General features: G+C 45.7%; 1 protein-coding gene across 4 annotated transcripts in view; it reads right to left on the bottom strand.

Moving 5' to 3' along the window:
* Positions 1-4,124: 4,124 nt before the first annotated feature.
* MED13L (mediator complex subunit 13L) overlaps positions 4,125-15,402 on the bottom strand; it is a 333,757-nt gene continuing 322,479 nt past the window's right edge. For all 4 annotated transcript variants that reach the window (XM_031948656.1, XM_031948657.1, XM_031948655.1 and 1 more), the window contains 5 exons: positions 14,319-14,495; positions 11,032-11,186; positions 7,949-8,110; positions 7,409-7,521; positions 4,125-6,740 (listed from right to left, as the gene is read on the bottom strand). In XM_031948656.1, coding sequence (XP_031804516.1) covers positions 6,608-6,740; positions 7,409-7,521; positions 7,949-8,110; positions 11,032-11,186; positions 14,319-14,495 — 740 coding nt within the window. In that variant the 3' untranslated portion in view covers positions 4,125-6,607. The remainder of the gene's footprint in view (positions 6,741-7,408; positions 7,522-7,948; positions 8,111-11,031; positions 11,187-14,318; positions 14,496-15,402) is intronic.

Raw genomic sequence — 15,402 nt, forward strand, 5'->3', positions numbered from 1 at the left:
CTCAGGGATTTTATCAAGGAGGTTTCTGTTCAGATATAGAATGGCCTAGATCCCACCTAATCATGCTTACTCTGCTGATTATTTCCAATTTATCCTATACACAATCATCTGCATGTTATCAGCCCCATTAAACTGTAAACTCCCTGAGAGTTGTGGCTAATCTTTTCCTTTCTTTGTATCCACAATGCTTAACACACTGCCTGGCAGGTAGCTTCCTTAGGTGTGAGTTAACTTGTATCTCTAGCTCTATTATTTCTATGTTACTCTCGGGTTACTTCTAATTCTGAAATTGTGTTGATTGTTCTATATTAGAGCTGGAATGGGCCATTTTACAGATGAGGATATTGAGGTCCAGAGAGGGCAGGAGAAACTGGATCCCTTCCCTCCAAGGTCAATACTATTCCTACTATCAAATTATCTACAGGTTGCTTGAATCACTAAAACAAATTTGAGTTAAATTAAATAATACATTAAAACAAATTCAGAAAAGTTCTTCTCCTAGCTTGGAAGCCAGGCAGAGAAAGTAATTTAGCCTAGATGTAGTAAACGGTCATAAAAAATGTTTGGAGAGATCTGTGTCCTTGAATGGAGTGAGGGAAATAGCCAGGTCCCATTTTCTGAGATGAAAATCTCAAAATAATGACAAAGACGCGGAAGACTGACCTACTTTGTTTTAAAGGGATGGCTGACTGGAAGTGGGAAATTGCTGTTAGATACTGGTTATCTAGGGTAGATCTTGGCAGGCATTTCTTATGACTGTTTGCTACATCTTACATTTTTTTAAATAATATTTTATTTTTCCAAATACACGCAAAGATAAGTTTTCAACATTTACCTTTGCAAAGTCTTGTGTTCCAAATTGTTTTCCTTCCTTCCTGATTCCCAAGACAGCAATCTGATATAGATTAAATGTCATTTTTTTTGTCATGTTGTCTGAGAAAAATGAGACCAAAAGAAGAAAAAAACGAGAAGAAAAAATAAAATGAAGCAAACAACAACAAGAAAAAGGTAAACTTACTATGCTTTGAACCCCATTCAGTCTCCATAGTTCTCTCTCTGGATGTGCATGGTACTTTCCATCCCAAGTCTATTGGAATCGCCTTAAATTACCACCTGGTTGAAAAGAGCCAAGTCCATCACTCCATACTCTTCTCAAGAGTCTTAGTAGATGTTTGGACTCTGAATGAGTCAGCTGAGATTTATTAAAGTAGCTAACCTCAGTGTTTTTGCTTCTCTCACCGTACCACCACCATAAAAGATAATATTGTTCTCCACATCTCACAGGTCAATTTTTCTTCTCCATTTTTTTGTGGGCTTACCTGGTTTTTTTTTTTTACCTCCGAGTTCCAGCCAAAAGCAGAAATGTCAAAAATTTTGCAAGATTAAATCCGAGCTTTTAAAAATAATCGACGGAAGATTTGAGAGGATCCTGTGAGCCCATCTCAGGCTTGTTTACCATCAGGAACACTGATAAATCTATCCCAAACCTCCAGGGGCAGAAGATGCCCCCGGTATCTCCAAATGCCCTTCCCCATTTTGTTACTAAATTCAATGTGATAACCCTGGTGGCGTTTCATTAGTATTAATGACATGGAATAATTAGTTAGGCTGACCTGTATGAAAAGGGCGATGGAGAAGAGAATCATTTAATGTGGAGATAACATTGTGATAAATGGAAATTACGTCTTGATGGGCTCGGAGATTGTGGTGAATTGAGAAAAGAAGGCAATTTCCCCTGCTTTTCAATTTGTTTAAGTCTTGGAGAAAAGAGCATAAGATTTCTTGGGATTTATATCCTACATTCTGGCATTAGTTCCAGAAGGTTTCCTTGACACTGAATATATGTGAATATAAAGGAAAATTGTTCAAAAGCCATTTCTCCTGAGGGCTAGGTTATACCTGTGAGCCACAGTGTGGGGGCCTTCTTCCCATGATATGCCTGGTGAGTGGTTATCAGTAATAATAAATGGAAGGAGCTTGACTCTAAGAACATAAAAAGATCAGGGACATCCTGAGGGCTACAGGGATAAACGGTCCACCAACGAATTTGCAAGGCATTAGCTAGACACTTTAATCATAAATCTGCCCTAAATGACAACACTGTGACATAGTAATAACTAATCTGTATTAAGCAGTAACCATGAAGAACAGAAGCACCTTTGTACAAATTGTAGAATATTAAACTTTGGAACCAGAACTCATACAGGCCATAATATAATACTAACAAGTATTTGGAGTGTTTTAAGATCTGCAAAATGCTTTATAACTGTTAAGGTAGAAATCAATATTATCCTCAATTTACAGATAAGGAAACTGAAGCAGATGGATGATGGTGATGTCAGTTGCCCAAGGTCATCCAGCTAGTATACTAGTAGGGGTCTGAGGTAGTATTTGAATTCAGGTCTTCCTGAAACTTCCCATACTCTATTCCTGGTACCACCAGGCTTCTGGGAATCTAGTCGAATCCACTCAGTTTTTGGCAGATCACCAGATTTGTCCAAGGTCATGCTTACATTAGATAAATAAATAAGACAAATAAATCCTGGCTGATCCAGGATTTGAACCAAGATCATCAGCCTGTCCTTCTCAGACCCATAATCAACATTTTCAGACCACAGAAGAGCCTGCCTGATGTAAAGAAGGGGTGCTGGGGAGTTGTGGGCCTGAGCGCCAGCTGCTATAGGCCAGAGGCTCTCGTTAATGACCACTTTACAGCCCACACAATCGGAACCCAGATGAGAAGGCAGCAACAGGAGTGACCGTGCTCTCCTGAAGGACAGCGTGGAAGACATGAGCCGGGCCCCTCTCTTCGGCCGGACAGTTAAGCCAGCCTCTACATGAGACAGGTCCCCTATGGAGCCAGGATGGTTAGCTCCCCCACCCCCACCCCCATCAAAAGTACCTGTCACTACTGCAGTAGTGAGTGCACATACTCCTGTTTCTCCTGCCCTTATGCAGGCCCCCTTGGGTTCCTCATGTGAAAGCCCGCCAGCAGGGGAGGGTAAGGGGGTGTGAGGGGGGGGCAGGCAGACCCCTCAACTGCCAGGAAGCTGGAATGTTTGAGTTTAGATCTGGAGTAATATGTGTGTTGTCTGAATGTTGGCAACCCCACCTAGAGATGCAGGGCTGGTTTTTTTTTAATGGATATAGTTAGGAGGGCAGGAGGAGAAATCTTGATCTTAGTTCTGGGGGAATTCTGGAGTTGGTTTTTCTCAGCCTAGAGATCCAAAGGATCTCAACGGAAGTGAATTGGTCTGAAGGTAGAGAAGAGTTGGTATGGTTCAAGAATTAGAAAGGAGATACTATTACTTTTGAAAAAGGGAGAAACTGAGGAAAAACAAGTCCCTGGAATTGCTTCCTTCCACGAGGAAGGTCTGGTTTCATTCTAGGATATTAAAAAAACACATCCTCCACCCCGCCCCCACCCCACCCCCCCAAGAGCTGTGATGAAAGTTATAGACTTTATAAAGGGACTTTCTAAGAGACTTCTCTCGAGAATCATTTATTTCAATCCCCATCCCCTTAAGTTATAGGCTAAATCTTTTAGCTGAGGTCACATGAATTGACACTAGAACCCATCTTCTTTTCCCCAGTCCTTTTAGAATCAGAATAGTGGCACGTAGAAATTGTTGGGGATAAGCAGAAAGGCCGTTGGCTCTGGAGTCATCAAAGGATCTGGGATGAATCTGATCCAGTTCTCCAATAGTCCTGGGATTCAGTATCTTCCCTGTGTCACAAGGCCTTGGACTCCATGGGTTGGGAGGTCCCCTCCAGCTCTAGGCCTCTGGGCCGGCCCCTAAGAATGAAGCCTTTGGAGGCCCAGACTGCAGAGCGGGCTGAGGACAATTGAACAAGGGAGGCTAACCCCTATATCAGTGGTTCAAGGCGCGGGAACCAAGGCCTGACTTTTTTCGGAGCCTGCCCTGGGTAATTTAGTTAGAGAAGAAAAGAGATGCACTCAGAGGTTCAGTAATTCAATAATTTATTCATCTAAAAAAGTGTGTAAAAGTATATAGCTCTCATCCACAAGGTATATATGAATGACATTTAAAATGGAGGCCTTTTATTATTGTTTCTTTTTATCAAAGTCTTTTTTAGTGTATTGTACCAGCGATATACTGTAGTTTTTTTTTTTTTAATGAACTTCACATATTTTTGTATTCTTTCAAATTGTCTGCTATATATAAAAGAAGCTCACTGCAAAATGCTTGAAGGAAAAAAAAAAGACAAAAATTCAGAACTTCCCAGAAATGTACAGCTTTTACATTTAAAAAAGGTTCTGAAATATACATACAGGCATGCGGGACAATCCCCTCCCCCCCCCTCGCCCCTCAGCTCAAACCACAGTAAGAGTTCTGATTTCTGCATGATCTCCAAAATTAGAAATTAAAAAAAAAATAAAATAACTTTTTCACTCTGTAGCAAATCCAGGGCTTGTACATTTCAGATTAATTCAGTAAAAAACTCACAAGTAAAATAATGCATATTTAAGGGAAATATTATACAGACTTTCACACAGAAGTACATAATAAGATTTTTTAAAATCTATTGCCATTCATTTATTTTGCACAAAAACGTATAAATATGTCACCAGCTTTTCTTAACTTAAAAAACTTAAATAAAAACGACACCAGATGAAAACTACCCTTTGCTGCCTTTTTTTTTTTTTTAATAATTTTTTTTGTGGGTTTTTTTTTTCCTTTTTGCTTAGAACTGGGTTTCTAGGGAAAAAAAGCCCCTGCATAAAAACAGCCCATTAAAAAAAAATTCAGATGAATTCTGGGAAAAAACAACCCCAAAGTGGTAAAAGATTACAAATGTCTACTTTACAATTTGTCTTCTCACCAAGTTAGATTTTTATACATGTTTACAATCTTCATATTTTTATGCGCTTCAAAAGGCCTTGAGAATTTTCCTTTCTGATTAAGAAAAAATAGCACTGCAATATTTTTAAAGTCAATTTTACACTGTACACATTAGATACAAATGGTTTGATATATCAGATTTTTTTTTTAACCTATACATTGCGGAGATGCCCCGCCCTCCCCCCACCCCCACCGTCCCACAGGTGGTTCAGAGAACGAAATTATCCATTTACATGGTGACTTCTCTGCTTTCACATTCCCACCACACGACAGACTTTTTTTTTCTTTAATATACTTTGTTTTTAAACATTAGATTATTTCAAGAAAAATACTTTTAAAAAATCATAGTAATTATTACACTTTTTTTTTTGTTAACCAGAACATGAAAGTATTTTGGAAGAACTTTTAAAATTTGCATGATTCTTTCCACAGACTCCTTGATCTCCCTGCCTGACATTCTGTGCCCCTGCTCCTCAGTGACAAATGCCCACAGCAGCCACAACAAACGCCCCCAAAGACTTGGAGAGCCTGAAATGAAGGCGTCATAAAATGCTTCCATGACAGCCATTATTAACATTTCAAAAAGGCAATCACTGTAATTAAATAAAGCTCCACCACAGTGGTTCCACTTCAAGTACTAATTTAATGACAAGTTTTATTATTTCTTTGAAATAATATTCCTATGGTCCAGAAATAATCCACCATATTCGTACATGATCTGCAGAGCAAACGCTCTCCGCAATTCGCTTCCGCTTTCACGGGAGGTCTAGTTTTCAATATAGCTTTCTGAGGACTGCTGCTGGGAGAGGGCACCTCGATCCCCACTCTGGAAACGGGGGCCTGGGCACGATCCCCACCACAGCCCTGAACTGGAGTCGCCCGTCTTGTTACTTTGTACTTAACCCTGGCCTTTTGACAAGAAATAGGGTAGAGAGCCTCCTGAGCTCCCTTGGCTAAGCCTACGGCCTGGCTCTGAGTCTCCCTGGATTGGTTTTTACCTCTCTTCTGGTTTTTAGGTCAGAGAACAGACAGGTGTGTAGACAAATAATCCTATGGGGGCTCCCGATTGGGTTTCATCTAGAGTACCTGGTCCTTGCTAATTTAAAAACAAAAACAAAGACAACGATATGATTTAAAATAAATAGACAAAGTTAATATGTGCCAGACCATTCCCATCCACATAGACGGGGAAATCAACCAAAGCACTCATATCTATTATTAAGGCGGCAGAAACTCTGTTTTTTTGTTTTTTTTTTCTTTTTTTAATAACATATTGAGCTGGTCCTTATTTCATAAAGCCCCACCTTACAGAGTTCAAACACTGAGAGGTCACCCATACCAGTCCCTAGAGGCCTTCGACCCAAAGAGCAAACTCGCCCTTATTTAGAGATTTAAAAGTAGGGTCAGTCCCCCAGGGAAATGGACACCACATTCTCCATGTTTTCCTCCTTCGGGGGGGAAAAAAAGACACGCACACAAAACACAAGACTTCCTGTTGACCGACCAGTAGGATGGGATCACCCGCAACGTGAACCCCAGCTAAATGTCCGTGTGTCCAGGACCTCCCCGGTCTCCGGGAGAAGCGTCGCACACCCTCCGCCACAACTGCACAGCCCCGCGCCCCGCAGGCTCCTGGAGGCTGGTCTGGAGGAAGGACTCTGGGCCAGTGCAGAATTCATTTCTTGGATTGAGGTTTCGAGGAAAGAGGGAGGTCCGAGCCACAAGGAACAAGTGCTTTCAAATTAAAGTATGTTCATGATGGCGTTGTACAACTGAGTGAGCACCACAAAGTGGATAGGAAGGCAAGAGGTGCGATCCTGGGTGGCGGGATTGCACGTGAGCCAGGACAGGGCGTTGTACTGCTCCAGAACGAACCTGCCGAGGAAGCGCATGGCTGAAGGGCTGCGGCCGGCCACCCTCCACGCGGGGGTTCCCACTGCTCTGACCCCCTGACCCTGCTCACACTTTACGGTGGACACTTGTAGAGGCTTAAGGCCAAATAACTAAGGGGAGGCCACTTCCTAACTGAACTCTCCAGTATTGGAGCCATGCACCTGGAGGCTGCCATGAGGGGAAAAAAGCTGATTTCTGGGAATAAGAGTCAGAAATCATTCCTTATTTCCTAAAGATTTGGAGGAGTCGGCAGAAGGAATCTACCTGGCAATGAAGAAGTGTCCACTGGAGGCAGAGTTACAATGAGCCCAATCTCCTTTTCAAAATGCAACCATCCGTTTTTACTTAAAAACTTTTTTTAAACTGTAAATTTAATTTCAAACTTACTTCGAAAGTGCCAGGGGCAAAAAAAAAAAAAAAAAAAAAAGAAAGTGCCAGGGGCCCCCTGGGGGCCCAGGGCTGCTCCCCTAGCCTAGGAGAGGAGGCAGGAAAGTTCCCTCAGCTCCCCTAACTTCCACTCTCAGTGCAAACACAGAGTTTAAAGCGGGGCTGAAATGGCCCGGGCCCAAGTAAGCCAAAGGGACTGTGGGCCGACGGTCAGAGAAAGCGTAGCCCGGGGCCCCAGACTCAGCAGGACCGGAGGATGTTACCTTAGGACGTCAGATGTGGTTTTGGAGTCCAGAGGGTGTGGCACACGCTGGGAGTTCCTGGCAGGGAGAAGTTCGTCCATCTGAGCTACGGAGATGTGGTGGTGCAGGGAGGCCTGGGCCAAGAAAGGGAGAGAGGACAAGAGTGACCGGGGGAGCTTCAGCGGCTCCTCTGAGACAGGCACGCAACGGCTTGGTACGAACAAGTGAGCCCAAGATCAGTGGGGAGAGGGGGCACCGGCGGGGGTGAGAAGGGAGCGCCTGCCGGGCAGCAACCAGGTCTAGCAGGGACTTGGTTCTGTTCCCACCCACAGTCACAATCCAATCTTTAGAGGGTGCTAAGCACAGAGCTGCCTTGCTAAGTCTGAGCTAAGGTCAGATCAGCACCTGTGGGGGACACTCAGAAGGCGATTCGTACTTCTGGCAGGAGCTACCAAGACAGGGTGCCACCAAGGTGAGAGCAGAGACAGCCCGGCCCCCAGAGGGAAAGCAACCCATGAGGTCCCCTGGGGCAGCCCGACCCATCTGAATTCCAAGACGCACCTTGAGGAAGAGAGGGCACTGGTTCTGAGCTTGTGGACAAGAGGACCAGAACCACTGGGGAAGATTCTCAGCTTTGGCCGTTGACACAAAATACCCCAGAGCAAGGGGCTGCTGCTTCAGCTCCTCAGGGGCTTCTCGGGAAAGAAGGCGCTCCCCCTGGCTCTGAGGGAGACAAAACATAGAAGCAGAGATAGTGGGGGAGGTTAGTTTGTCTTGAAAGCCTTTTTTGCATCATGCTCCTTGTACCGAGCCCATTAATTCCCTTTCTGGCAGGATACCAGGTGACAGAGGAGAGCAAATGATGAGTCTCCAACTTCCCTGGATGTACCGCTAAGCCCAATGACGGCACCACTCAGAGAAAGCAGCGAGCCACTAACCCAGAGTCCCGAGGGCATCACTTCATGGCCAAGTCCAGAATGGAGTTGGGCTTTTGCTGAAGCAACGACTTTCGCCACCCCGGAACAGCCGGAGGACCACCTGGAGCTCTGGGGGGGCTGCGCCACTTTGCCCAACTATGGGCCAGTCTGACAGAGGCAGGGTCTGCACCTGTGGTGTCCAGACTTGGAGGAGGGCTCTTCTCCCCCAAACTGCCCTTCTTGCGAAGATTACTGATGCCTGATGTGAAATCTGCCACCACATTTCTGCTAAATGCTTATATTTTGGAATTTCTTTGTGTATTGGTTACTTCTTACAAGCTACTAATACATTCAAAATGTCATATATGTTCTTCCTCCAAAAATAAAAAGCTATGAGAAGATCAGACCTGGTATCCATCCACTCACATGACCGGAGTGCACAAACAGCCTGAAGCTCTTTACTTCATATAATGCCCTCATAAGCCTTCCTACCAGCAGAGGCGACCCTGGGAGCCCTTTTCTTATAGCAGAGATAAGAGACAATCTCTGGTTCATGCTCACATACACTCATCTCAAAAACCCTTGTTATCATCAGTGACACAAAATATCTTTTTATTTTTTAGTTAGTATATATATATATATTTTTTTAGTATATATACATGAGTTTCCACACAGAACCATCCAGCAACAGAACAGACTGGACACTGGGCATGACTCTGTGGCGAAAGGGCTGGGCTTCGAGTCTAAGAGGATGACCTGAATTAGAATCCTGCTGCAGCCACTTCCTAGCTGTGTGACCTAGAGAAATTATTTAACCTCCCTGAACCTCAGTTTCCTCACCTGTAGAATAGTACTTATCTCACCGGATTGGTGTGAGATAAAAGGTAAATGAGATTGTAGGCAAATTGCTCTGCAAATCTTAAAGCATTATATAAATGCTAGTAATTATCATCATCATCATCTCTAGTCAAGTAAACTCACTGTCACCTTAATGAGAGAAAGGTTTAGAACACTTGGTTCAGGGGGAAAACCCAATATCACTAAATTAATTCTAAATTTCAAGCTAGTGAAGCTGTGAAACTTTTACTCTTTCACTTAAAAAGGCTCCTCTTCCTCCTTCCCCCTCTCCCCCCATAACCTCTTAAACAAGCATCAAAGAAGTTCAATAAGATATAAGAGGTAGAGGGGGGTGGGGCAGTGGCTAACCTTCAGAAGACTAAGACTATGCAATACCTCCTGTATTTAGAATAGGAGTTCTTCTTGGTAAACTGAGGCAGTCCATTAAAGGACATGCAGAAGAATGCTCTGATCCAAGGGGGAATAACCTTTTGGCTTGTTAGAAAGTAAAATTATATCTCAATTACCATGTCCCTTGTTAATGGTTTACTGAATTACTAAAGCAGGTGTACCCAGAAAAGATCTGAAGCCTCTTGTGAGACTCCTGGAGTCTGATTAAAGACTTGGATAGATTCTTCCACTATAGAAATTAGTGTCTCCCACTTTTTGTTCCATTAACTCTAAACTAGGGACACGGAGCAAGAATAAGGCCTTCAGGACAAAAAGGAATCATCTGCCTGGAGTTTAAATCCAAACTCAGAGTGGGCAAGTCATGTTACTGCTGCCTGCCTCAATTTCTCCATCTGTAAAATGGGTTATCAGGAGGACCAAAAGAGATCTAGCCAGAAAGTGATTTTTGACCTTTCCACAGATACATAAATGCTGGGACCACTACCACTGGTACTGAACTAGCTCATGGACAATGAGGGTCTGTGTTCAGGGAATGAAGTCTGCATGGGTACACCAGCAGCGCCCATGCAGGGGCCCAAAACAAAGAGTCGCCTACAAACCACGGTACCTGCTCTGGGGCCGAAGAAGGTATGAGCCTTTCTGGCTTTTAAATGTCCTTCAATGAAATTAGTGCCAGAAAACAGACTTCAACTGACCAGAAACCAAAGCCCTTGAAGGGAAGCCAAAGGAACATTTTAATCAGCTCCACAAGCCTGTTTCTCACCCCCTTCGATCTTATAATATTTGAGGCACAGGGAGAGAATGAGGAAGTGTGGCCGTGACCCCCAAAACCTGCTGCAGACCCAAATGTGCTGGGAATTCCATGACTGGCACCTCTGATTGCTTCACATGTAACTGCTGCAGGGAGGCCAAGCACACCTGCTGGCCCAGCCTTCTTTCATGTCAACAGGAACCTGGGAGTTTTCAAGGGCCTCCCTTGGCCTGATCCAGAGCCTGGCTTTTGGTGATTTCTGCCTGGTGCTAACAGGAAGGACCATGACGGGCATGGGGAAGGCAGAGTACCGGCTGCCTTTTGTGCCCCTTCAAAGTTCTGAGGGGAGAAGCGAACCCTGGCAAACTTCCTTCGAATGAATGCAACAATCAACAATTCTTCCTTGAATTAACAAAATTAATTTACATCTTAAATAAGCAGTTTTGCTGCAACTTGCTTCTTGAAAGCCACTCGAAGTAAAAATAACTCATAACCAGCATGTGCCCAAAGCTTCATTTTTGTGAAGTCAATAAGATTTGCATAAAACTCCCGCACCTGCAGAGAGAACGACTTTCTGACATCAATCTGCAGCACTTGCCAAGGACCTCCTGCTTCTAACTGCCATCCCCTTTTCAAGCTGGAGCCGAGGCCCTGGCCCTGCCCCCAAAGCAGAGGATCCTAGGAGATGGTGCCGCCCAGGACCCGAGAGTTGCCCAAAGCCTCCTTACCCGACTGTGCTGGAAGTGCGAGCCCACTCCCATTCCAGAAGGAGAGCCTGGGGAAGGAACCGGGGAGGAGTTTGGAGAGGAATGCAGGTTCCCCGTAATTAAAATCCTAATGTCATTGTCCATATCATCTGGGAACGGAAGATCAAACATGTCATCTGGAAGAGGACAAAAGAAGAAAGGTTAAATGGCCACAGCTCTCTGGAGGGGATCGCCACGCGGGCCCATTCCCAGGCTCTGGTCTCCCAAGGGAAGCCTGTGGAGGCCAGAGTGCCACCTCACAGGAGACCTGGAGGGAGCCCTGGCTAACCTGTTCTTAACCAGAAAATGTGGTTTTTGTGTCAGAACTGCAGGCTGGAAATAGACACCAAAGGGGTCTGCACGCGAGGGCATTGGCCCACCTGACACTCGGCCAGCGGCTGCTCTCGGCAATCCACTAAAGAAAGCTCTGACATACATTAACATGAAAACACTCCACATTACTTGGTATTTATGGAATACTCAATTAAATGCACACAGCAACTTGAGTTCAATTACACAGGCTATATTTGATCAGGCTGCAAGTATGCAAGTTAATTGAAAACACTATGGAAAATCAATAATGAGACTCTGCAAACTTGGACATGGAAACCTGGTGCTGTCCCTAGGGTGGGCCAAACCCTCCAAGCCCACCACAGGATTCCCATGGCGTCCCCTCCTCCACCTCTGGCCCTACAAGCTTGGGCCTTGTTAATGAACCTTTTGGTCGTGAGGGAAAAACAAACTCCTATCACTCATCCACCAATCTCACATGTATGAATTCACCATGTGTCAAGCACCGAGCTAGGCCCTGGGGATTCAAAACCAAAACAGTCCTGTCCTCAGGGAGCATCCGGTCTGTCAGGGGTGATGATGTCAAAGCCCACAGTCACAGGACACAAAGCAAAGGCAATTCTGGGAGGGAGGAAAGGCACCTGTAGGAGGTGCAAGGGCATTTCTGGCCCAGGGGACAATCAGTGCAAGGGCAGAGACGGGGGAGCTTGTATGTACCTGTGTGTGGGAGGGGGAGGGAGCCAGCAGTGACGGGGCACCCGCCAGGGGCCAGGTGTGGTGTGACGGTGACAGGACCCCCTGCCACAGCAGCTAGAGACTGTAGGGTCACAGTCTCAGAGGCCATCCAGCCCGACCATTTCATTTTACAAACAGGGGAGTCCTTTATCTCCTCCAGGAAGCCCTTCTCAAGCCCTGCTGCCCGCAGTGCCAGCATCCTGGTCAGGGCTGCCTCTGTGCCCATCTGTCTGAGTGTTGTCTCCCCGTCTAACTGGGGGCTCCTGCAGGGCAGGGACTGTCTCCGGCTCCTTTCTGCATGCCCAGACCTTAGCATGGTGCTTGGCACAGAGTGATCGCTTAATAAATGTTTCCTGACAGAATGATTTCTAGTAAAATAGAGGGAGAGCCAAGTTCAAGAACAAGTTGATTCCACTTTGCGTGCCTTAGAGAGCAGGGTGCACTGAAAAGAACCTGAGGGGTCAAGGGGCCAGGTCATAAAACTGAGGTCCTTGAGGGAGCAGCCAAGAGGCGAGTCTACTGCCCTTGTCCCCGAGTTCTGGACTGATCAAAGCACTTTTCCGGGACCTGCCTCTAATCCAATCTTAGTTCCTGAAGAACAGGTGAATTTTAGCTCGAGAAGAACTAATCAGATTAGAGTTATCAATACATAGCAGAAGTGAGTTTCTAGATGGCTCTAAGTAAACTAGAAAAAAAACCCAAAAAGAAGCATTATTTAAGGATCCACAAAGTAGAAAGCCCAAGACTAGTAGGTTTGGGGAGGGAAGTTGGGAGAGGGGGATGGCTGGTTCCCCTTAACTCTCTTGTCCTCATTCTGTCTACATGGAACAAATGTCCCATCTGGCTGTGCCTCTGGAGGCACAAGTAACTGAGAGGGGGGAGCAGTAACTAGTAAACAGAGAAGAGAATCAGCAAATGTACATTTCGCACCATTTTAGAAAATACCCTTCTATGGACATGCTTCTAATTAGCACGTGCAGTCCCAAGAGCCAAATTCATGGAGGCCTAGCATTGGTAGAGTCTGCTTTTGGAGGGGACTCCAGAGCTGGGATGCTTGCACGGAGTGCACTACAGGGGGTGGCGTCTCTTCTGTCAGCCTTGCCGAGATGCCAGATCAGATCAAAATAAAGGGGGATGATTTAGAAGCCATGATTTCCAAAGGCACAGACTCATGGAGCCTGTCTAAAGAGTTGGTCTAGGGGTTTTTTAACCACCATTTTCTACTTTTAAAATAATTTTTTAAAAGCTCCTTCCAAACACAACAATCAAATCAAAGATCAAGAGACATTAAATGAAGAATTGCTTATTGCTCATTAGTTGACCAAGACCCTTGAAGGGAGCACATTTCATTTAGCTGCGACTGTAGATAGGAAGACACAGGAGCGGAGGAGTAGGAAGGTATAGTAGGAAGGCCCATGGTCCCATAAAGAACTCCAAGTGAGCCGCTCGCTATGAGCCTCCTCCTGGGAGCCCCTTGCTCATCCCCAGACCAGACTGCTCCCTGTGTGTCACCTGCTCACTCGAGGTGGCCCCAGTGACCAACAGTGAAGTTCCTTCCCCCATCTCTATGCTCTCTTTTCCTCCCTCACTTTCCCTCTGTAGCATCCCTGGCTCAGAGCCCAATTCTTCAAGGAGGCTTTTACCCGTCCCCAATATCATGGTGCTCGCTCTGTATTTGCTCTGGATGCATTTTGCTTAAATACCAAGTGTAGATACTCCTTTCCCCCAGCCCTGTTACAATGGAAGCTTCTGGTGGGCAGGGGCTGCTTTGGTTGTCTTCTTCCCACTCCCCAGAGCCCAGCCCAGCACTGCTGTGTGTCAGTGGTTCCCATGTTGTGCTTGTGGCCCCTAAATGAGAAGGGATCTACTAAACTGCTCACACTCTCAACTCCTCCATACTTTATAGCAAGCTCCAGTGGCTCCATATGAATCATTCCATGGTCCACAGACAGGTTGCCAAGGGACTGGCACAGGGGGGAGGGATGAGGGGAAGATGGGGTGCGTGTATGGGGGTGGGGGGGGTGTTTGTGGTATGTGTGTGTGTTGGGTGTGTGAGACTGGACATGGAAGGGGAAACACCAGCGTGTTTCATTGAGAAACACTGGGAAACATTGGGAAATAGGCTTTCCTTCGATCAGACGCTCCCTCGTCCTGCACGGGGCCTGTTCTAGGCTCCCCCAGATTGCCTGCTTGGGGGGCCGAAGGTCGGACTGAGGCCAGGTGGGAGTACCTGCAAAACTCACCATTGTTGGGGCTGAAGCCGTCTTCATTTGGGTAGTTGGCTGGAGCCACCTGGATGGTCGAAGATGTTGGGAACACCAGGATGTGTGTACAAGTAGCATCTTGAGGTGTGTTGAGTTGAGATGACTGGAGGTTCAGTGCAGTGCTGCGCCCAAACACAGAGCCCATGGTGACGGCATCTGGAAGACAAAGAATGGTCCCACTGCTTATCTCCGTGACCGGAGGTACTTGGGGGTGCTCTACCCTGGGCACAGGAAAGGAAATCTAACAATCCCAGATCTGAGGGGTCAGATGAAGTCAGTTTATTCAAGCATGATGCAACAGAGGCCGAGTCAGCATTCAATGACTAGATACAATGAGCAAATCAATGACACAGAAGCTCTGAGTTCGAGAGGTTCCTATCTTGTATGGCCCCTTATCTAAACAAGAACCCCTACATGCACACACGCACACACACGTGCACAAACATGCATGCGCACACACGCACACACACACACAGGTCATGTAGCCTTCACTTGAAAGCTCCACGACCCTGCAAAGCAGCCCCAAAGTGGGGAGCTCCACTTGTTATGTTCCTTCCTCCTCTTGAGCCCACTCTGCCCTTTCAGGGCACACCCTTTGCTGCTCCTTGTTGTCTAGAGTGAAGCAGAAAGGGCTAAGTCTCGTCCTTGCTCGAGGTCGTGGCCCTTCCACAATTAAACCAATGGAGCACAGTTCCCCTGGTCTCTGCTGCTGGCGGCCGAGTGTCTCACAAACAGTTTCTACATGGCAGGGTCTCAAGGCTCCATACCCTGGCTGTCTTCCTCTAGTTCTTTATCTTTTACTACAGTCCTTCCTAATATGCAATGCCCCACACTTCACCCAACCAGATGGGTTAAGCCAGAAGGAGTAAAGTGCAATTGTCTCCTCCAAATCCACAGCTATTTCTTATTAGAATAGTGTCTAGCCACACCTCCTCCATCCTATCCTTGACTTTTTGAACCTAAGACTAAGACTTTATAATTTGCAGACTTTTATATACTTTTATAATTAATGTGACTTGTAATTTATAGACTTTGTAATAAATTATCTCTATTAAATTTTACC

This window comes from Sarcophilus harrisii, chromosome 1, assembly GCF_902635505.1.
Source record: "Sarcophilus harrisii chromosome 1, mSarHar1.11, whole genome shotgun sequence".
NCBI classification, from domain to species: Eukaryota; Metazoa; Chordata; class Mammalia; order Dasyuromorphia; family Dasyuridae; genus Sarcophilus; species Sarcophilus harrisii.